The sequence below is a fragment of the Panthera leo genome, chromosome E1 (genome assembly GCF_018350215.1).
Source record: "Panthera leo isolate Ple1 chromosome E1, P.leo_Ple1_pat1.1, whole genome shotgun sequence".
NCBI lineage: Eukaryota > Metazoa > Chordata > Mammalia > Carnivora > Felidae > Panthera > Panthera leo.
Window position 1 is genome coordinate 4,504,396 of NC_056692.1, and position 21,879 is coordinate 4,526,274.

Consider the following 21,879-nt stretch of genomic DNA (forward strand, 5'->3'; position numbering starts at 1 on the left):
AGTCAAGCTGGTGCAGTGAATGGGGCCAGGGATGCCCTGGCTGGAGAGGCATGTTTATCAGACCACCTCGTGGGGAGCAGAGGAACCCAGAGGATGGGGCACCCTGGCTCTGAGGAAGGAGATCCAAGGTCAAAGTCCTGTAATCTCAGAGAACAGGTTCCTGTAGGTTCCTATGCAGCAGAGGAGAAGCTTTCTACCTCCTGGGGTCACACTGCCTCCAACCACTTTTTGTGGCTTCTCAGGTTGTGACTGTGCCAGAAAGAGGCATTCTTACCTTGGTTTCTTCTTCCAGTTGCCTCTTAAGCTCCTCCAGCTGCTGGGTGAGGGCCTGCTTGCCTTTGGTTAGCTGTGAAATCAGAGACTCCTTCTCTTCCACTTGATGGCTCAGCTCCCCTACCGAACAGATGCATGAGTGTTGCACACCGTCCTCTCCCGTGGCCTGGCTGCACCCCAGGGCCCTGCCCATCCTTACCATTTTGGGTCTGCAGTCTTGCCTTCTGCATGTTCAGATCATGGATCAGCTGTGTCTGTTGGTCATCCTTGGCCTTGATCTCATTAAACTGGTCTTCCACGGTCCGGCACATTCTCTCCATGTTACTCTTTTAAGAAAGAAGTCAACACGAATGGGAAAAATGGGTTTCCGGTGTCCAGGACTGAACTGGGAAGTATGGTGGCTTAGGCTTCTTGTCAGGTAAAATAAAACAAATTTGGTCATGTTTATTTTTGGGAGAGAAAGCAAGACAGAGCGTGAGCAGGGGAGGGGCAGCGAGAGAAGGAGACACAGAATCCGAAGCGGGTTCCAGGCTCTGGGCTGTCAGCACAGAGCCCAACATGGGGCTCGAACTCATGAACCCCAAGATCATGACCTGAGCCAAGATCAACAGTCAGATGCCTAACCGACTGAGCTACCGAGGCACCCTGAATGTCAGTTTAAAAAATTACAGTCGCTTCAGATTTGCTTTATTTTTTTTTGTCTGTGAATACTGCTTCGCCCCCAATAAGTTGGAGCAACAGGGTTTTGGTAGCTAAGTATTGATTGGTTTGTAAAAGACACCTTTGAGGAGATGCTATTCAAAGGAACCCCAGAATCTTCTTGCAATGTAAGTAATTCGATTGCCATTGGAATAATACTACCTTCTGATTTGTTTGCAAGCAGTATATTCAGGTGACAGTGTTGAACATTTCACTCGATTATACAAAAGGTTCTGTATGGTAGAGATAGCAGGAAGGGAGTCACTCCTGTAGCCTCTAGTTGGCCTGTATTTTTGTGAAATTTGTTTCAAAACTTTGCATATATTATCGACTTCTTCCTCCCACCTCATGTAACACAAGATAAATGTATTGAGTGTATATTTTTCCTTAGACTGTGAAGTATAAGATGGCAGCAGAAGAGTCAGGGGTAGGGGCACCTGGGTGGCTCAGTCAGTTGAGTGTCCAACTTCCACTCAGGTCATGATCTCATGGTTCATGAGTTCAAGCCCTGATTCTGGCTCTGTGCTGATAGCTCAGAGCCAGGAGCCTGCTTTGGATTCTGTGTCTCCCTCTGTCTCTCTGCTCCTCCCCTGCTTGTGCTCTCTCTTTCTCTCTCAAAAACAAACATTTAAAAAAAAGAAGAGGCAGGGGCGCCTGGGTGGCGCAGTCGGTTAAGCATCCGACTTCAGCCAGGTCACGATCTCGCGGTCCGTGAGTTCGAGCCCCGCGTCAGGCTCTGTGCTGACTGCTCAGAGCCTGGAGCCTGTTTCCGATTCTGTGTCTCCCTCTCTCTCTGCCCCTCCCCCGTTCATGCTCTGTCTCTCTCTGTCTGTCCCAAAAATAAATAAAAAACGTGAAAAAAAAAAAAAAATTTAAAAAAAAAAAAAGAAGAGGCAGAGATATTAGATTCTAAGGAAGTTCTCAAAGTGCTTAGGATATCTTTGAGAAAATGACATATGAACATAAAATAATTTTATCTGGGGTAGTTGAAAAAGAAACAGCAGACTCACAAGGAGAAACAAAATCAAAGGACACAACAACTTAAAAAAAATAAAGCAATATAAAAGACTTCCTCCACTGGATTTTAAAATTGAGAACGGAGAGCGGGAAGCATGACAGAGAAAGGGAGGTGACAAGGCGGTGCTGCGGGTGGGTGCTGCCATCCTCACTTCTAACCCAGGCAACCCTGAGACCTGGCCCGTGTGTTACGGGGGAGAGGGACAGAGATGGAGACAGAGAATACATAACTCCTGAGAGGGAGGACAAAGCCAAGAAGGGCAGAAAACTGGGGAGGCAAGCAAGAGAGAAAAAGGAGTGGCAGTCAGGCAGTGAGGAAGCAATCAAGACGAAGCCCCGGCTGTGAATCCAGATCCTAAACAAGGACAGCAAGAGGCACCACGAATCTAGAAGCACATAGTCACTCCGTGAGGAAGGTTTGCCTTGAAGTCACACAGGAGCGGCTTTACCATGAATCTGGTGAGGTTTGAGCTTCACAACCCTCACTTCCAGGGGCCCTAGGTCATGCAGGTGGCTATAAAAGGTTCCAAGTGGGGAAGGAAGCTGCATGCAAGCAGAATATATTTCTAGGGAGGCATTTCTGGCAAATGGCCCGAAGAGGTGTCCGAAGACGGGGACCTGATTTGTTTTTCTCACTCTAAATGAATATTTACTTTTGTGCTTAACTTTGTATTTATAATGTTGGGTACATTTTATTTTTTGTTTTTAGTTTTTTTAAATTTATTTTTGAGCAAGAGACAGAGTGTGAGAGGGGGAGGGGCAGCGAGAGAGGGAGACACAGAATCCGAAGCAGGCTCCAGGTTCTGAGCTGTCAGCACAGAGCCCGACGCGGGGCTCGAACTCAAAAACTGCGAGATCATGACCTGAGCTGAAGTCGGACGCTCAAGTGACTGAGCCGCCCGGGTGCCCCTAATTTTGAGTACATTTTCTTAAAGAGCCCCTCCCGTCCTGAGTTTTACTTCGAGCGGCACAAAACTCGGATCTGCCCCTGTTCTCACGCATAATTTCACATTGGTAATGCCACCCAGGATTAACACGGTGGCTAGGGAGGAAGTGGCATGTAGAAAACCATGCCCGGCAAGGCCCTTTGGTACAACCCATCAATAGATTTAGCTGTAGAAAATGCCAGATGGGTTGGAAGGTTCTGAAAGCTTTCTGAGACTCTGGGAAGGATGATGAGACCTTGCATGGCAAGGAGATCATTGGGTCAAGCTTGAATGACCGGAATGGATTTCGGGTGTTGGGAGCAGGAAGAATTGGGGGAGAATCGGTTTAGAAGGGGAAGTGAATTCGTGGGCATCAAATTACATCTGCCCCCTGGGCAGGTGGATGTGACTGCCTCACACTTGCTACGAGCAGGGAGTCAGGTACCTTGGCCTTGGAGACGGTCTCCATGTTACTGGCCAGGTCGTCGATCTCCATCTTCAACTCGCTCTTCTCCTTCTCCAGCTTCTGCTTGACCCTCTGTAGGTTGTCTATCTGCTCCCCCAGCTCGGCCACGCTGTCCGCGTGCTTCTTCCTCAGGGTGGCCGCCGTGGCTTCGTGCTGCAGGGTGGCCTCCTCCAGGTCCCTGCGCATCTTCTGGAACTCGGCCTCCCGCTTCTTGTTCATCTCGATCTGGGCGGAAGTGGCCCCGCCGGCTTCTTCCAGCCGCTCGCTGATCTCCTCCAGTTCCCGGGAGAGGTCTGAGCGCTGCTTCTCTGCTTTGGCCCGGGAGGCCCTCTCTGCCTCGATTTCCTCCTCCAGCTCTTCTGTGCGGGCCTGAAAGAGTCACTGCATCAGGCATATTGGGGAGGGGGAGTAGCCCTCTTTGGAAGGGGCAGGGTGGTGAGGGACTGAGGGTAGGCATCACAAAGAAAAGAATATGCTAGAACATTAAATTAGTGAGGAACAAACTTGGAAACAGTCTAAATGTCCATCAATATGGGACTTGTTGGGCTCTGTGCTGCCAGCTCAGAGCCTGGAGCCTGCTTCGGATTCTGTGTCTCCCTCTCTCTCTGTCCCTCCCCTGCTCATGCTCTGTCTCTCTCTGTCTCAAAAATAAATAAAACATTAAAAGAAATTTAAAAAAAATATGGGACTTGTCAAATCCACCATGGTGGGGCCGTGTTCCAGAAGTTCGTGAAGGGTTAGACTGGACCCATGTCTATCACGGACAGGTCTGCAGGAGCAAGTTGTGGGGTGCCTGGGTGGCTCAGTTGGTTAAGCATCCGACTTCAGCTCAGGTCATGATCTCACGGTTCGTGGGTTCGAGCCCCGCGTCGGGCTCTGTGCTGATGGCTTAGAGCCTGGAGCCTGCTTTGGATTCTGTGTGTGTGTGCCTCTCTCTCTGTCCCTTCCCTGCTCTCACTCTCTCTTTCTCTCTTTCTCAAAAATAAATAAAGATTTAAAAAATTAAAAAAAAAAAGAAAGAAAGGAGCAAGTTGCAGAACCAAAGCCTCTGTGGTATCATGGTTAAACTAAGAGATATAAAATATCCATATATTTAATGAATATATTTACATGCATAAATATATATGTAAATATATATAGTTTAATGTTCTTGTTCCTTTATATTTTAATGTATATGTGCATATACATATGTATGCATTAATATATCCTATTAGTTTCTTTGGGTCTTTTCTTAAAAAAAGATTTTATTTTTATGTAATCTCTATGCCCAACGTGGGGTTTGAACTCACAACGCCTAGATCAATGTACATAAATCCATAGCAAAAGATCCCGGAGGATACACATCCCATTGAGGGTGGGAGTGACTTCTTTTTTTTTTTTAAAGCTCATTTATTTATTTTGAGGGAGGCAGAGACAACATGTGGGGGAGGGACAGGGAGAGAGGGAAAGAGAGAATCCCAAACAGACTCCATGTTGTCAGTGCAGAGCCCAATGCGGGGCTCAAACTCACGAAGCCATGACATCCTGACCCGAGCCGAAATCGAGAGTCAGACGCTCAACCGGCTGAGCCACCCAGGTGCCCCAGGAGTGACTTCTGAGAAGATGTGGAGAGCACCCAGCTCGCTGGTGGTGATCAAAGCACCCTTACCAATCCCATTTAGGCAACACTGTAATATTCTCAAGGAGATTGCCTATGTGCTACTGAGAAAATTAAGGTGTTAATTTCAGAGACATAAAGGGAAGGACAGGACATTCTGGCTCTGAGAACAGGAGGAAAACCAGCAGCTAAAGAAACAAAGAAACAAAGGGAGAAGGGCAGGAGGGACCCTTGCAAAGGGTTTTCAGGGTGGGGAAAGAAACAAAGAAACAAAGAAACAAAGGGAGAAGGGCAGGAGGGCCCCTTGCAAAGGGTTTTCAGGGTCGGGAGGGTTTTGATGTTTCCACCTGTAGTTCTTTGATCTTCTTTTGTAATTGCAAACTGTGTGCTTGTTCCTCCTCAATTTTGGTTTGTAACTGACTGATGTCAAACTCCTTCCTGCAAATAAATAAATAAATATATATATATATATATATATATATATATATATATATATATATTTTAATAACACGAAATACAAGCCTTTTAAAGGGGGTCGACTGGCTTTCAGGCTCAAACACAGAGGTCAAACATGAATGAAATACCTACTTTTTCAATTTCTCCTCTACCTGCTGCTTATCATTTTCTAGATCCATGATGGATTCCTGGGACATTTTCAGGTCTCCTTCCAGCTTCCTCTTCATTCTCTCCAGGTCCGCCCGGAGCTTCTTCTCCTGCTCCAAGGAGCCCTCAAGCTGGGGAGACGTGGGTGCAAAGGTTGAGACCCCGGGGAGAACGTGAGTTCGTCCCCTGAGCCAGTGTGGCCGCCCACGGCTTCTGAGGACCTAGATTGAACACCGTCACTCCTCCCTCGCTCATATGCATGGCGGTGGGGGGGTGATGAGTGCAAATCTGTCAGGGTGCACGAGGGCGTGTGAGGAACAGAAAAACTGATGCCATCCAGACAAGTTCAAGCCACAACCGTGAGTGAAACCTGAAAAACCTCAGACCCGGCTCTTGCACCGAGAACAAAAAGTGTTAACACGATGGGGAACAATGGTCATTGTCATGGTTACTGAACACTCTCCACCTCCTGAGCTTTTTCCACGGAAACCCTCCGAGGTGGATCTGGGTGTATCCCCATTTCAAGAGGTGGAAACGGAGGCTGAAGAGTTTAAGGGTCTCACTCGACATTCCAGGCTCCTGTGGAGGGGGCTGAGGTCCAGACTCAGGCAGGGATTCTGACTCAGAATCAGAAGCTGGACCCCACCCCACCCCCACCCCCCGCTCTTGCCCGTGCTTCTGCAAGCAATAGCTCTTAGAATGCAGTGGTAAAATCTCCCTACATCATCCGTTTGTTGTTCCAGCTTGACATTTATTTTGATTAGACCGTTGACTTTATCCTCCTCAACCTGGAGATCATCCAGTGTTTGCTGATGGGCCTCCTGCAGAGACTTCTTCTCTTTGGTCAATTTGGAAATGTTTTCCTCTAGTGCTGTCATTTCCTCGGAAAGATTCTTTACCTGGAAGAGTATCAACACAATCGAATCGTGCAAACAATGAAGTCAGGGGCTTCCAGCAGAACCTAGATTGTTCATTTTCTTTACTTTCTCTTTTTCATTCTTTTTTTTTTTTTTTTTTTGCCACTGCCTCTTTACCCCCCTGGCAGGTGCTTAGTGTGTCGTGGGATGTATCATCCTGAAACGGGCAGTCTATGAATTCTTCATCTTCCTGACTGGCCTGCACAGAGAGCCTCAAATCCTCCCGTTAGGATCATTCCTTCAGAGAGGGTCAGGGATCTCACAGGGCAGCATATTGATAGATGCAGATAGGGTGCCTCTGAAGGACAACCGATCAATCTATATTTATCATAATATATCAATGAGAATTTGGGGGTTAGAATAAGGTAGGAAGCATAAGGAAAGAGATGAAGTGCCATGCAAGAGCATCCAGAATGGGAGTCTTGTGCTGTCAAGAAGCAGAAGGCGGGGCACCAAATGTGAAGTTGCAAGGCATTTATTTATTTATTTATTTATTTATTTATTTATTATTTTATTTTATTTTATTATTATTTTTTTTTAAATTTTTTTTCAACGTTTTTTTTTTTTTTTTTTTTTTTTTTTTTGGGACAGAGAGAGACAGAGCATGAACGGGGGAGGGGCAGAGAGAGAGGGAGACACAGAATCGGAAACAGGCTCCAGGCTCCGAGCCATCAGCCCAGAGCCTGACGCGGGGCTCGAACTCACGGACCGCGAGATCGTGACCTGGCTGAAGTCGGACGCTTAACCGACTGCGCCACCCAGGCGCCCCATTATTTTATTTTTTTAATGTTTGTTTATTTTTGAGGCAGAGACAGAGCATGAATGGGGGAGGGGCAGAGAGAGAAGGAGACACAATCCGAAGCGGGCTCCGGGCTCTGAGACATCAGCACAGAGCCCGATGCAGGGCTCGAACCCACGAACCGTGAGATCATGACCTGAGCTGATGTCAGATGCTTAACCGACTGAGCCACCCAGGCGCCCCTGAAGTTGCAAGGCATTTAAATTAAACTTTGTTCCACGTACGACACCCTTCCAGATCAGAGGTTGTTAAGCACCTGACTTGTGGGCTGAATCTGGCAGAAGACATGTTTTCTTTAGTCCATGTAACAGTTTACAACTTTTGAGTTAAGTTACCAGGGTGGAAAAAGGAAAAGCAGTTTCACATAAGATCTGGACTCCTGGCTTCTCATGGAAAATCAGAGGCTTTGGCGACAATGGATTCCCATTCCCACCGGGAGGCAGTTGGCTAGAGCCAAGTCATGGCTGCCATTTTGGACAGGGCAAATGCCCTTCTGTTTGCCACAATCTCCACCCCTTCCGATTGTCCCTTTCCCCTACTCCTGGTTGTCTAACCAACACTGACTCTGGGTCGTCTCACACCAGGTCAACCCTATCCCTTGCTCTATCTCATTGGCAACAATTACGATGTGAATCAGGTGTTGCATTTTTCACTTGTTTCTGTAAAATGTGTATTCTTGTGCGTACATATGATTTTTAGTTCACGTGAATGGTATTGTATTGTACCTTTCATTTTCCTATTTTCAGCGTTAGGTCTTTCGTATCCATCTTGGTGCCCTGTGTGTACAAGCCTGGTGTTCCTGCTGGCTTTGTAGAACTCCCTGATGGGCATCTTCTACTCCTCAAATGTCCGCTCCCCAGTGTGGACCCTGATACTGCCTCTGGCTCTCCCCCACCACAAGCGATGCTACTGAATGTGTCCCCTTTTGGGCTGGTGGGAGAATTCCCTGGTCTAGACACTCAAGAGCAGAATCATTGGCTCAAAGGATATGTGGATTCTTAATGTGACCAAGTATTTCCAGATGCTTTCCTGAAAGCTGCATCAGTCTACACTCTGCCAGTAACACACAAGAGTCCCTGTGCCCCCACGTCCCTGCGAGTGGTTGGTGTGATCCAGCTTTCTGCCCCTGTCCCCACCTGCCTGCCTCATCGTCTGCCTGGCCCCTGGAGGCACTTGGGTTTGCTCTATCCTGGGACAAATGTAAGTGATGATGAATAAGACGCCATCCTTCTTCTCCAGGATCACTTCCTTTGTGCAGGATGGGTTGGGGCTGGAAGTTTGGGGTGCAGCCAGCCAGGCAGGAGGAGGGTTGAGCAGAGTCTCCGGGCTCCAGAACGAGGCAGAGGAGAGGACTGGGTGGGACCTCACTAACTGTCCGTCCGTTCCTACCCCTGACCTCAGGCAATGTCTCCTCCTCACAGAGAGGGAGCTCCAGACACTCTGGGGACCCCTGGGGTTGCCCACCTTGTTCTCAGTGGCATGTTTCTCCTTTTCCACTTTTGTCAGGGTCAGCTCCAGATCGTCGATGTCTCTCTTGAGGGATGAGCATTTATCTTCCAGGTTTCTCTTCTTGGCCACCAGCTCCGAATTCATCTCTTCTTCCTCCTCCAGCCTCTCGCTCAGCTCCTTGACTTTGGCTTCCAGTTGAATCTTGCTTTTGATGAGTCCCTCACACCGCTCCTCGGCATCCATCAGATTTTCTGTTTCCTGAAAGAGCCAGATCATTGTGTTTTGGTCAGACTCTCGGCAAACCTTACAAGGGAAGGGCTCTGCCCTCCAAAAGCCCACTGTCTAGACCTAAGCCAAGGGATAGGTCACACACACAAACATGCACCTGCACACACACTCGTGTGCACACACACACACACACACACACACTCACATGTCTAAACGCAAACACACATGCACACATTCATGTGCACACACGCACACGTGCACACACACTCATTGGCACAGATGCACACACACCACTTATATACCATTCGTATACACCTTTTTAAAAATCTTTATTTTTGAGAGAGAGAGAGAGAGAGACAGAGTGTGAGCAGGGGAGGGGCAGAGAGAGAGGGAGACACAGAATGTAAAGCAGGCTCCAGGCTCTGAGCTGTCAGCAGAGAGCCCGACGCGGGGCTCAAACTCACGGGCCGTGAGATCATGACCTGAGCCGAAGTCAGATGCTTAAACCAACTGAGCCACTCAGGCACCCTTGTATACACCTTTTTAAAAAAACCACCAGGGACATCCACTTACTAGAAAACACCTAAAATAATTGCAAACAAAGGACTGCATAAAGTTCATAAAGCTTCTGCAAATTTGTCAGATTTGGGCACTAGCCATTTCATGCTTCCATCTACTATGGGGTGAAAAACGACTCATCTACTCGATGTTACCACCAGCTAAGTGGCATTTTTGAAACATTACTACCTTTTCACTTTCAATGGAAAAGTCCTGTCGATGCCTAGTTAGCCCTGCCTCCTGGAGCCACAGGGCAGAAAATTCAAAACAGACAGGAATGAAGTGATAACATACAAATGTATCCCAGAAGGCTCTGTAATGAGTCTCTTGGACAGACCAAGATTAGCTAATTATATTCTTAAACTTAATTGGGCTACTTCTTTTTATATAAGTATTGTAAAAACTGGACACACATCCCAAGGTTATGGATAAGAATAAGTGTGTGTGTTAACTGAACATGTACTATGTGCTAGGCATTTTGCATGCAGGGACTCATCTGATCCTCCCCATAACCCTACGACATGGGTGCTATTACTGTGCCCATTTTACAGATGAGGAAACCAAGGTACAAAGAGGCTAAGAAACTTGCCCGAGGCAACACAGCCATCAAGTGGAGGGCCAGGGATGTAAATCTAGCTCTCTGGTTCCAAAACTAGTCCTCTTGCCTACTCGGCTTGGGAAAGTGCTCCTAATAACCACCTGTACTGACTGGAAAGTGAACAACGGAGGAGAAAATGCTTTGCAAGTGCCAGGCATTTAGGAGTTCATTCAAAAGGGCAAATGATAAGCATCTTAACTTGTGTATTGATACAATTATTGTACCAGGATGTCACATACTAGGTATGGTTTCGTTTCCCCTATTTCCTTGATTTTAAAAATGCTTCGAGGCACCTGGGTGGCTCAGTCCATTAAGCGTTGACTTCGATTCAGGTCATGATCTCACTGTTCGTGAGTTTGAGCCCTGCGTCCTGCTCTGTGCCGACAGCTCGGAGCTGGAGCCCGCTTCGGATTCTGTGTCTCCCTCTCTCCCTCTGCCCCTCCCCCGATCAGGCTCTGCCTCTCTCTTTCTCAAAAATAAACATTAGAAAAAAATTATTTTAAATAATAAAAATGCTTATCAGGGTGGCTAGGTGGTTCAGTCGGTTGAGCGTCCAACTTCGGCTCAGGTCATGATCTCACCGTTCGTGAGATTTAACCCCACGTTGGGCTCTGTGCTGACAGTGCGGAGCCTGCTTGGGATTCTCTCTCCCTTTCTCTCTGCCCTTCTCCCGCTTGTGTGCGCACACACACACACACTCTCTCTCTCAAAATAAATAAACTTAAAAAATGCATATCTTCAAAGCTTTTTTTTAGTAGAATCCTATTATCAAAACCATATATATAAAATTACTTTCTCCTTTGAATTATTTTAGTGATTTACTTTGATTTTAGTTACATGATTTTCCGGTGCATTCCGGACAGTTTTTAATTATGATGACAGACACATTCCCTTCTGGAAGACAGAGACAAATGAGGGCGAGCAGAAATTCACTTTGTAGACTTGCCCCCAGCAAGCACCTGTGCTTGGGCTAAACCAAGCCCTCATCTTTGCCTCCAACTGGCTGCAATACTCTGTAGTGCCACTAGGTGGCACCACTGCCCCTTGAATGGATGCACCTGCTGCGGCCTCCCTTTTGTTCCTCCTTTTCTAGCCTCCTCAGGAAGGTACTTACAGACTGGACCTGTAGCTGGAGGTCATTTTTTTCCTGCAGCAGGGTCACCATCTTCTCCTCCAGCTCCTTCCGGCGAGCCTCGGATCTGGCCAGCTCTTCCTTGGCCCTCTCGAAGTCCTCCTTCATGGTGGCCATCTCCTTCTCGGCCTCCGCGCTCTTGAGGAGGGGCTTGATCTTGAAGAACAGGTTCATCCAGGGCCAGTGCTTGACGTTCATGAAGGCTCGGATGTTGTACTGGATGCAGAAGATGGACTCCCTATTCGCCCAGTAGGACTGGGGTTACTGAACCACAGCAAGGACTTGTGTCCACCCCCACCTGCCCCGTGGGCCCAGACCCTTCACCCTTCCCCGCTACGTGGGAAGCAGGGACGGCTGAGCCGTGCAGCTCCTGTGAACCCTGCAGTGCTCTCTGAGGGTTCAGAGGAAACAGCACTCGTTGAGGTTGGGAGCTGAGGGAGGACACGGGCCATCTGTGCCTTCCATGGCTCCCCAGCCCGATGACCCAGCCTTGCCTCATTAACTCGGTGCAGGGGAGCCCGCGTTGAGCGCCCCTCCCTCCTCGCTCCCACCATGGTGGCCTCCAAGCCCTCCTTTCTCAGGCCATGCAAAGCTTGCTTCGGAAAGTTCTTTCTTCTTGCTGACCCCTTCAGCCAGCCCCAACTCCCAGCCATGTGGAGGGCTTTCCTCACCACCCCCCCATTGCCCTGAACGTGACTCTGACATTGCACTTGTCACGGGCGTTACAGTCAAACATGCAAGTGTCTGCTTCCGGCCCGTCTCTGAGCTCCTGGAGGGAAGGACTCCTTTCTGCATCCCCAGCACCACGCGGGGTCCCCAGCACAGAATGGCCCGCTCAGCAGGTGTCGGTTAAGTGAATGAACGAGGACGTTAGTGCCCCAAGACTAAAACCAGGAAGCAGCAGTCAGCTGCTAGGTAGGGAGGGCGGTGTGAGCCGGGACGAGGGTCCACATCACCTCCTCTCCATCATCTTCTTGAACTCCACCCGCATCAGGTACCCCCGGCAGATGGCCTGCGTGTGTGTCATTAGGGTCACCAGCTTCTCGTCCCTCATCTCCTCCAGGAGTCCAAGAAGTCCGGCTTTGAAAAACACCTGAATCAGGGGAGACATGAGCCTTGCTTTGTTCTCAGCAGGTGTGGAACCTGGGCCCTCCCAGGAGCCTGTTTGTGTCCAAACCAGCCCCCGGCCTTCAGCACCCTGGCTCGGGACTGGCAGCCATCTGGGCTCCACAGTGGACCCTCCTGTGCCCTGTTCCAAAGTACATTCCAGGTCCCACCAATGCACAAGGACCGACTGGGACAGCCTTACATATTGGAGGCGAGGATGAGTCCAGAAGTAACCTCAGAACTCAACTGTGCCCCGATTAGGAGAAATCCACAGACAGTTCTGCCTCCCCATTCTCTTGTCTGTCTGCCCATCTGAGACTATTCCCACCCTGAACCCATGCACCCACGGCCCACACCAATGTTCCAAGGAAGCAGGGAACCCTTGGAGGCCAGCAGGCCCGGCTTGGCCCTTTCCAGGAGGGAGAGTTCTGGAGTCAGGCCGGTATTTGAAGCTGGCCTTTGTGCCTCAGTGTCCCTGGGACCTCGAGCAAATGTTTTGCCCTCTGGGAGCCTTTATATCCCTGGCCCGACCTGCAACCCCACGAGGTCAGAACTATCCTTATCACCTTTGGGATACTGGGAGGACTGAGTGCAAGGTGCATGGGGGGGGGGTGTCACAGGGCTGGATCCACATGTGATCACTAGATGGCAGCCATTTTTATCTGTTGTAATCATTCCCTCCAAACTGTCACTGTTCCTGGAATCCTTGCTGTGTTTTCCTCTCTCCTTGACTCTTTTGTCCCATTTAAGAGTGCCTTTTCTTGGGACACCTGGGTGGCTCAGGTGGTTAAGTGTCTGACCTTGGCTCAGGTCCTGATCTCACAGTTCATGTGTTCGAGTCCCGTGTCGGGCTCTGTGCTGACAGCTCGGAGCCTGGAGCCTGCTTTGGATTCCGTGTCTCCCTCTCTCTCTCTCTGCCCCTCCCCTGCTCGCACTCAGTCTCTCTCCCTGTGTCTCAAAAATATATAAACATTTTTTTAAAAAAGTGCTTTTCTCTGCTCTCTCAGGACACTAGAACTTTCTATTGCTTTCCTCCATTGCTGAGGAGGCCCTGGCTTCCAAATTAAGCCGCTGGCCACTTAGAAACCAACACAGAGACAGAACTCTCGACACCTAGACCCAGGCTGCCTCTGCTTGGGCTCCTGTGCAAAGGGGTTTCCAGGCTGACCGGACGGGTGAAGAGCCCTTTCCCCTGACCGGCCGACGAGCAGCCTGGGGCTGTGGGTTACACGGGTTGGGAGTGTCCCCGCTTTACACGCTCTCACCTTGGTGTGGCCAAACCTATACTGCTCACGGTCCACGTCGATGGAGCTCAGCAGCTTCTCAGAAGCGTTTTTGCTGTCAATAAACTGCCCTTCGGGGATGGCGTTGGCACTGAGGATCCGGTAGCTGAGGGGGGAGACAGGCTGATGAGATACCTCCCGGCAGCTGGGTGTGTGTGGGGGTAGTCTTCGGGGAGAAGGGCCTCTGGCCACACAGAGCTGGGAAGGTGTTCCCTTCATGCACTTTGCTCTGTGTCCAGGCCCAGGGGCCTGAGAGCCCTGCCAGGGCCCGGGCCAGTCATTCTGTGACGACCTGGGTCAGGAAGGCCATGCCCTCCCCCGAGGAAAGACAGACTCCAGAGAGCCGCCGTGGTTTAGGCGACAAGAATCTGCCAGCAGTTGGCCAAGCACACAGGAAGCACACACAGAGACCTCTCACCGGCACTCAAGTCTGGCACTGGAAGCTGGGTCAGGCCTACTCCCTACTTATGCCCTCTCATCAGCATGGCGATGATAGGCCAGATGGCAGTTTCAGTTGAGGGACAACATTTCCTGAATGGATTCAATCCCCGAGAAAGACCCCGGGCTGTTTGCTTTCAAAGGAAATGGTTCTCATTTGACATAAAAGGACCTTGACATCAACTACGACTTGCAGACCTCTGGGCCTCTTACCTCTGGAGCGTCCCCTCCCTTCCTCTGTTCCAGACAAGGCCTGGACTTGACTCGTGGGCCCAGATGGCAGCTGGGAGGAGAGTGCTGGTCGGGAGCAGTGGGGCTCAAATGGGGATGATTTATTCCCCCCCTACGCCCCCACCTGTGCCCAGGGGACATGTGGGAATTTCTGGAGACGTTTTTGATCGTCCCAGTTTGGGTGGGGTGTGCTTTGCTACCAACATTGTAGGTAGAGACCAGGGATGCCGCTAAAATCCTACAACACACAGAGCAGCCCCAACAGTGGAGGATTATCTAGCCCCGGATGCCAACAGGGCAGAAGTTGAGAAGCCCTGGTCTGGAGGGTCGGGGCTTGGACCTTGCGACCACTTGGGGCTGGCCCTGCACTTGCTTTGAGCTTAGATCATCCTCCAGCTCATGGAGACCCTGGGAGGCTGTGAGCTCACCCAACACCCAGCCGGAGGGGCCCCTTCGGGAAATGCACACAGTGCCCTCAAAAGGAGACAGAGGCAAAGTCACGTGACCTACCGCTGTTTAAAGTCAGCATAGAGGATCCGGCTGGGGAATCCTTTCCTGCAAATCCGGATGCCCTCGAGGACCCCGTTACAGCGCAGTTGATGCATGACCAAGTAGTGGTCCATGACTCCTGGGGAGAGAAAGCCCCAGGGTGGTGGGGGGGGGGGATGTCAGCAGCTTTCCCATCGTCTTTGACGGTCTGGCTGCCGTGAGACATGCCAGCACACCCAGACTTGAGTGGAAAGAGTCAGTGCCAGCTCTAAGATGGAGGGGTTGGGAATGGCTGGAGCCTACCTACAACGTCACAGAAGAAATAGTCCCAACCTCCTAGGGACACTCGAGCGCTCCGTTACTATGGGATAAAAGACCAAATACTGATCTTCAGCCTTGAGTCTGTAGCTAGGCTCCAAGGGAGAGCAGAATGGGTGTGGGTTCCCCTTGGACTTCCCATTGGAGAACTCGAGATGCCCTTCTCTACTCAAGGACAGGGATGTAGGCTCTGAAGGCTGTGCCTTTAGAGGGACAGAGAAAGAGAGGGCAGCATGAGCTCTGGGAAAGAAGGGGGACCACCAAAGCTGGGTGGGAGGAGAGGAGCCATAGGAACAAGCCCCCCAGTGGGGGTGCTCTTGGGTCAGACACCAAACGGGGACTGGGAAAATTCTATACTGGGGCTGGGTGAGGGATTAGGAGCAGTATCATGGCTGTGTAATGGCTTTTCCTTGTGGGTTCCCTAAGTTGCAGGTTTGGGGGAGGGCTAAAGCTGTCTTTAATGAAACTTCTGGAAACTTCTAGAAGGCCCACACGTTTTCCTGGTTGCTGGGTGGAGAGAGGACTATTCATTTATGCAGTTTTCAAGGTTCTGCTAGAGCTGTGCTGGCTGGTACAATAGTTTCTGGCCGCGCGTGGTTGTTTAAATTCAATAAAACGGCAAGTTCATTTTCTCGGTTGTGCTAGCCTCATGTCTCATACCCAGTGGCCGCCATACTGGACAGCAAGACATAAACATTTCCGTCATTCCTGAAGGTTCTACTGGACAGTGATTCCCTCGAGGAAGGAGTGGTTAAGACCAAGGAGAACTGTATCAGACACTCAGAGGACTTCTCGGGTGAACGAAGCTTAGGGCTCACCTCGTCCAGCTCCCAGTATTTGCCAGATGAGGATTCTGAGGGGCTCAGATGCTGGCTGTGCCGTTTGCTAGCTGTGTGAACTTGGACTTTCTGTGCCCCCCCCTTCCTGGAGACGTGAGGGTCCTGCTGGGTAGTCGCAGAGCTGAGACTGGACCCCTCCTCCTCAGGGGCCCCTGCTTTTGCTGCAGGCTCAGAAGAGGGTTGACGTCTCACAGGGCTCTCCCGTGTCCCTCCCAACCCAGGCGGAGACGGTCTCTGGAAAGCCCATAAAAAGAATCCTCTTTGCCCTCTGACCCACGTGCAAGACTTCTAAAAAGTCCCCCGAGCTATTGCTTTATCTTTCTCGGGTTACCATTGCTAAAGAATTTGCTCTTTACCCCTCATCCATCACCTCTGTCACTCCTTCCCTGCCATCTCAGCTTTGTGGGCAATTGTGTGAATCGTGTTTCTTACACGCTGTGTCTTACAAGGCTTTGGCATCTTGGGGCCTTGCAGACCCCGAGGGGCTGCCCTTCCCAGAGCTGGCCAGTTCCAAGGATGACTAACTGCCCCCCTCCCCATGAGCACCCCCCTCACAGAAAAAATGAAGAGGCACCACTAGGCACCTTCCAAAGCGTCACCAAGGCTCCTGTATGTCTAGGGTCTATTCATTATGTAGTATATATATTACATATATGCATACATACAATACATATATTATACGTATGTACATACATATAATATGTATTCCATTACATGTCTTAGTCTATTAGTCTAATAGTCTATTAACCTATCAGTATGTATGTCTATGGTATTGTCTTAGTCTTTTCTCAGAAATGGGAAAGAAAACAGAGAGGTGCCAGAGTGAAGGAGAAGCCAAATGGAGAGGAAGAGATGGAGATTTCCCCACAATTTACCTTCCAAGAGAAAAAGTAAACCAGTGGACCGCCAGACACCCTGGGGGCCCCTAGAGGCACAGGCTGCAGCCAGCAGGATGTAACCCCCTGTCACTTGATATTTGCAGGCATGCGCCCTATGGGTAAGTCATGCCATACGTGTTTGATTTGTGCAAACGTGCCCATAAAACACCAATAACGGAACTCAATTTTCTTTATGATACAACATCCACACATAAGCCAATAATTTTGTTCGATGCTTAACCAGGGGGACAGCTCCGTTCCAACACTGGGGGAGAAACGGGCTGTGTGCTGGGCACACTGGGAGGGGTACAGCGTGCCCAGACAACGCGGATCCCAAACATCGCACGGCAGCTGATTTTTGCCTTTGACTTAGACTTTCACGGAAGATGAATTCTACCACACATAGTAGACTTGCTTCTTCGGAGAATTAAAATGTCTGGCTTGGGGCGCCTGGGTGGCTCAGGCGGCTAAGCGTCTGACTTTTGGTTTTGGCTCAGGTCGTGGTCTCACGGTTTGTGGGACGGAGCCCCACGTTGGGTTCCACGCTGACAGTGCGGAGCCTGCTTGGGATTCTCTCTCTCCCTCTCTCTCTGCCCCTCCCTACCTATGCTCTCTCAAAATAAATAAGTAAGCACTGAAAATATAAAAGTGAAAAAATAAAATGTCTGGCTTTCAGTAGTAACAATAATAATAAATATGATAATATAATTGTAATGTAATCATTAATATAATAATCAATATAATAATTAATAGAATAGTAAAATTATTTCCCCACAATGTTATTATTGCTCTCATGATTATTATCATACATAATGTTATCATCATAATTCATCTCATAATACGAATAACAACTGTTGCTATTATAATTGAGAGCTGACATCTGAGTGTTCGCGATGTGCTTGGCCTCAGTTAAAATGCTTGACATCGAATCCTCACTGCAATCCTCTAAGGCAGTTTATTATTTTTCTTAATAAAATTTTTTACGTTTATTTATTTTTGAGAAAGAGAGACAGAGTGTGAGTGGGGGAGGGGCAGGGAGCGAGGGAGACCCAGAATCTGAAGCAGGATCCAAGCTCCGAGCCATCAGCACAGAGCCCGACGCAGGGCTGGAACCCACGAATCGTGAGATCATGACCTGAGCCGAAGTCAGATGCTTAACTGACTGAGCCACCCAGGTGCCCCAGGTTATTTTTTTAACTGTATTTATTTATTTTGAGAGAGAGCACGTGAGTAAGGGAGGGGTAGAGAGAGAGAGAGGGAGAGAGAGAGAATCCTACTTTCAGTGCACAGCCCGATGTGGGGCTCAATCCCACAAACCGTGAGATCATCACCTGAGCCGAAACCAAGAGTGGGACACTTAACCAACTGAGCCACCCAGGCGCCCCTAAGGCAGGTTAAACGAATTACTATTTACAAAGTTTACAAGCACTCATTAAATAAATGAATAGCTAACTAAGTGAACGCATGCATACAATGCCACTTTAATGCTCGTTTTATAGCCCAGAAAGCAGAAGTCCTCAGCTAAGGTTCCCATGGGCGGTGACAGGTGAAACTGGGGTTTTCTCCTCCAGCCTTCGGATACCTCCGGCCACTTGTCACGTTGCCAAGGCAGGACACTCACTCATGTTTGGGACAGATAACTCGGCTGCCTCAGAGCCACAGGTCTGTGTGACCGTGTGTTCTCTCTGTGACAAATGACCCTAAGCCACACCTATACTCTTAAGAATATTTGTGGATCTGGGATTGAGTGATGGTTAAAGGTCTGTTGTACTGCACAGGTTTCTAGATCTACAGTTCTCAGTGTTCCCATCTGTAAAATGCAGACGGTTGTTGGCAATAGAAAGAGTAGCTGCATACCATACAGACTCAGAAAACAGGTGTTATTGCTGCTGTTTTAATTGTAAAATACCCCAGACGCGGTGACTGTCTTTGGGAGAAAGGGAGCCACAGGGCCCTGGGAGAACCTTAATGAAAGTCACGGATCCAATGTGCCTTCATACGTATGTACAGACGCTACTTTGGATCTGACCTCGGAGGAGGGATTGCCAGATACAATACAGGACGCCAAGTTGAACTTGAATTTCAGATACAGCGAACCAGTTTTTAGTACGCGTATATCCCAAATATTGCGTGGGTTATCCTTACACAAAGAAGTTCTTCATTGTTTATGTGAAATTCGGACTTGACAGGGCAGCTGGTATTTTTATTTGCGAAATCTGGCAATCTTGCTTCGTAGATGATGTTGAGGAGTAATTAAGGCTATATAACGCTTTCTTTGGGGAAACACACACACACATGCATGCACACATACATGCAGAGTCCTGTTCTGATGGATTCTTACTCACCAGGAGTCTTGGTCTCGTTGGGAATCAGGCATCGCACAAAGTGAGGGTGGGTGCTCCTTAAATTTGTCATCAGTTTGTTTAAATTTTCCTGGGACACAAATCAGAACAAGCACGTTTAACTTGGTAAATGCCATTTCGCCGGGCAGAAAAACAACAGAATGTGGAACTTGCCAGAATACAAACCCTGAACACTGCGGACACAGTCTGGAAGGAGGACCCCTTCTTCTTCCCGCCCTTCTTGCTTCCCCCGGAATCACCTGGATGGACACAGAAGGTGTGTCAGATGTGTCCCTGAGGACACAGTGGTGGCCTCTCCTCATGCCCCCAGTTATATTGACATACAATTGACATAACATTGTGTGACTTTCAGATGTAGGACATAATGACTTGATACATGTATATATATATATATTTTTTTTTTTTATTTTTTTTAATCTTTATTTTTGAGAGAGAGAGAGAGACAGAGACAGAGACAGAGAGAGAACAAGCAGGGGAGAGGAAGAGAGACAGGGAGACACAGAATCCGAAGCAGGCTCCAGGCTCTGAGCTGTCAGCACAGAGCCCGACGTGGGGCTCGAACTCACGAACCGAGAGTTCACGACCTGAGCCGAAGTCAGACGCTCAATTAACTGAGCCACCCAGGTGCCCCTCTTAGCAACTTTTAAATATGTAATACAGGGATGCCTGGGTGGCTCAGTTAGTTGAGCATCCGACTTCGGCTCAGGTCGTGAACTTGCGGTTCGTGAGTTCGAGCCCCACGTCGGGCTCTGTGCTGACAGCTAGGAGCCTGCTTGGGATTCTTTCTCTCCCCCTCTCTCTGCCCCTCCCTTGCCTGTACTCTTTCTCACGCGCTCTCTCTCTCTCTCTCTCTCTGTCCGTCTCTCAAAATAAATAAATAAACATTGAAAAAAAGATCTACCTGTATAATCACAAATCCAAGGTTTTGTCTTTTTTTATGGCTGAATAGTACACCAGATTTTCTTTATCCATTCATCCACTGATGGCCACTTAGGTGATTTCCATGTCTTGGCTCTTGTAAATAATGTCGCAATGAACACGGGGTGCAGATATGTCTTTAGGACAGTGATTCTGTTTCCTTCAGATACAGACCCAGAAGTGGGATTTCTGGATCATATGGTAATTTCATTTTTAACTTTTTGAGGACCCTCCGTCCTGTTTTCCATAGTGGCTGCACCAATTTACATTCCCACCACCAGTGCACAAGGGTTCCTTTTTCTTAGTGGTGGCCACACCCTTCAAACCCTGGAATGGAACTTTGGGTTTTCTTTTGATGTAACAGAGCTGCAGGGTGTTTATTTCTTGTTTGTTTTTAAGATGTGTCTCAGGGCCCCTGGGTGGCTCAGTCAGTTAAGCGTCCGACTTCGGTTCAGGTCACGATCTCGCGGTCCGTGAGTTCGAGCCCCGCGTCGGGCTCTGGGCTGATGGCTCAGAGCCCGGAGCCTGCTTCCGATTCTGTATCTCCCTCTCTCTCTGCCCCTCCCCCGTTCATGCTCTGTCTCTCTCTCTGTCTCAAAAATAAATAAACGTTAAAAAAAATTAAAAAAAAAATAAAATGTGTCTCAAACTAGTCGTATTAGGGAAAACTCATCTTTATCACTAAAAGATGGGGTGGGGTGGGATGTGGGTGGCATTTGACCAGGAGTATAGCTTAGACTCTCAGTATCAAAGCCGAGTCTTCTCCTGTAGGAACCAGACAAGTCAACTCAACAGCTGGTAAGATTGAGATATTCCTCTGGATGGACTATAGTTTCTTTCACGAGTCTACCTCCTTCTTGCGTCCCTGTTTATCTTGCGATGAGGAAGTAACTGAAACCAGTACAACTGATGCATCTCAAGAATTTTCTACAAGTCAGTTTCTCTTCTTGTCTCAAAGGAACAACCTAGCTTTTTGGCTTCTCTAGGAGTCGGTGATATTGGGTCTACTTTTTGTGAATGGCTCCATTTCAGATTTTGCCTCCCACATGCGATCAAGATTTAGTCTAGGGGAAATAAATGTCATGCCTCATTCTCCACCCATCTTCCTTGCCTTCAAGGGCTAGCATGAAATGTGGGTAGCAGGACGGGGTGGGCCAGAAAGCCACTTCCCAAGACCCAGACCTACATAGGGCCTTCTCCGTAGAGTCTTGGTGATATCACTGAGTGCGGTTGGGCAACACAGTCATAGAGATGCCCTCACTGGATTTGAAGAAAACGATATTCATCCTTTGAGTTTAAACTTGTGCTCAGTTTTTACATTCAACTATCCCAGAGTACACAGGATGTTAATATTTAAAAGTGATCTAATTATAGCATGAACGAACATATTGCCTATATTTTCACGTTACGAACATTAATTTTTAACAATTTATGCATTTAAGATAGTCCATAATTTTAAAACCCTATTTTGGCAATTATTTTAAAAATAGAAGATGGGTAACTTAAGGAGTGATACTGGCTTGTGCAGCCATATTGGAAAACAGTCTGGAGGTTCCTCGAGAAGTTAAATCTAGAGTTATCATAGGACTCAGCAATTCCACTTCTAGGTATATACCCAAGAGAACTGACAACGTATACCCACACAGAAACTTGTATACAAAGGTTCATAACAGAAGGGTTCACAGTAGCTAAACGTGGAGACAACCTAACGTCCATCAACTGATGAGTGGATAGAGGAAACGTGTACTCTCTA

General features: G+C 48.6%; 1 protein-coding gene across 3 annotated transcripts in view; it reads right to left on the reverse strand.

Moving 5' to 3' along the window:
* MYH13 (myosin heavy chain 13) overlaps positions 1 to 21,879 on the reverse strand; it is a 64,794-nt gene that overhangs the window by 12,244 nt on the left and 30,671 nt on the right. For all 3 annotated transcript variants that reach the window (XM_042915618.1, XM_042915617.1, XM_042915619.1), the window contains exons 17-29: positions 19,374 to 19,447; positions 19,191 to 19,278; positions 14,832 to 14,949; positions 13,635 to 13,758; positions 12,219 to 12,355; positions 11,245 to 11,500; positions 8,762 to 9,004; positions 6,304 to 6,480; positions 5,567 to 5,712; positions 5,326 to 5,416; positions 3,361 to 3,750; positions 473 to 599; positions 275 to 393 (exon numbers count right to left, since the gene is read on the reverse strand). In XM_042915618.1, coding sequence (XP_042771552.1) covers positions 275 to 393; positions 473 to 599; positions 3,361 to 3,750; positions 5,326 to 5,416; positions 5,567 to 5,712; positions 6,304 to 6,480; positions 8,762 to 9,004; positions 11,245 to 11,500; positions 12,219 to 12,355; positions 13,635 to 13,758; positions 14,832 to 14,949; positions 19,191 to 19,278; positions 19,374 to 19,447 — 2,090 coding nt within the window. The remainder of the gene's footprint in view (positions 1 to 274; positions 394 to 472; positions 600 to 3,360; positions 3,751 to 5,325; positions 5,417 to 5,566; positions 5,713 to 6,303; positions 6,481 to 8,761; positions 9,005 to 11,244; positions 11,501 to 12,218; positions 12,356 to 13,634; positions 13,759 to 14,831; positions 14,950 to 19,190; positions 19,279 to 19,373; positions 19,448 to 21,879) is intronic.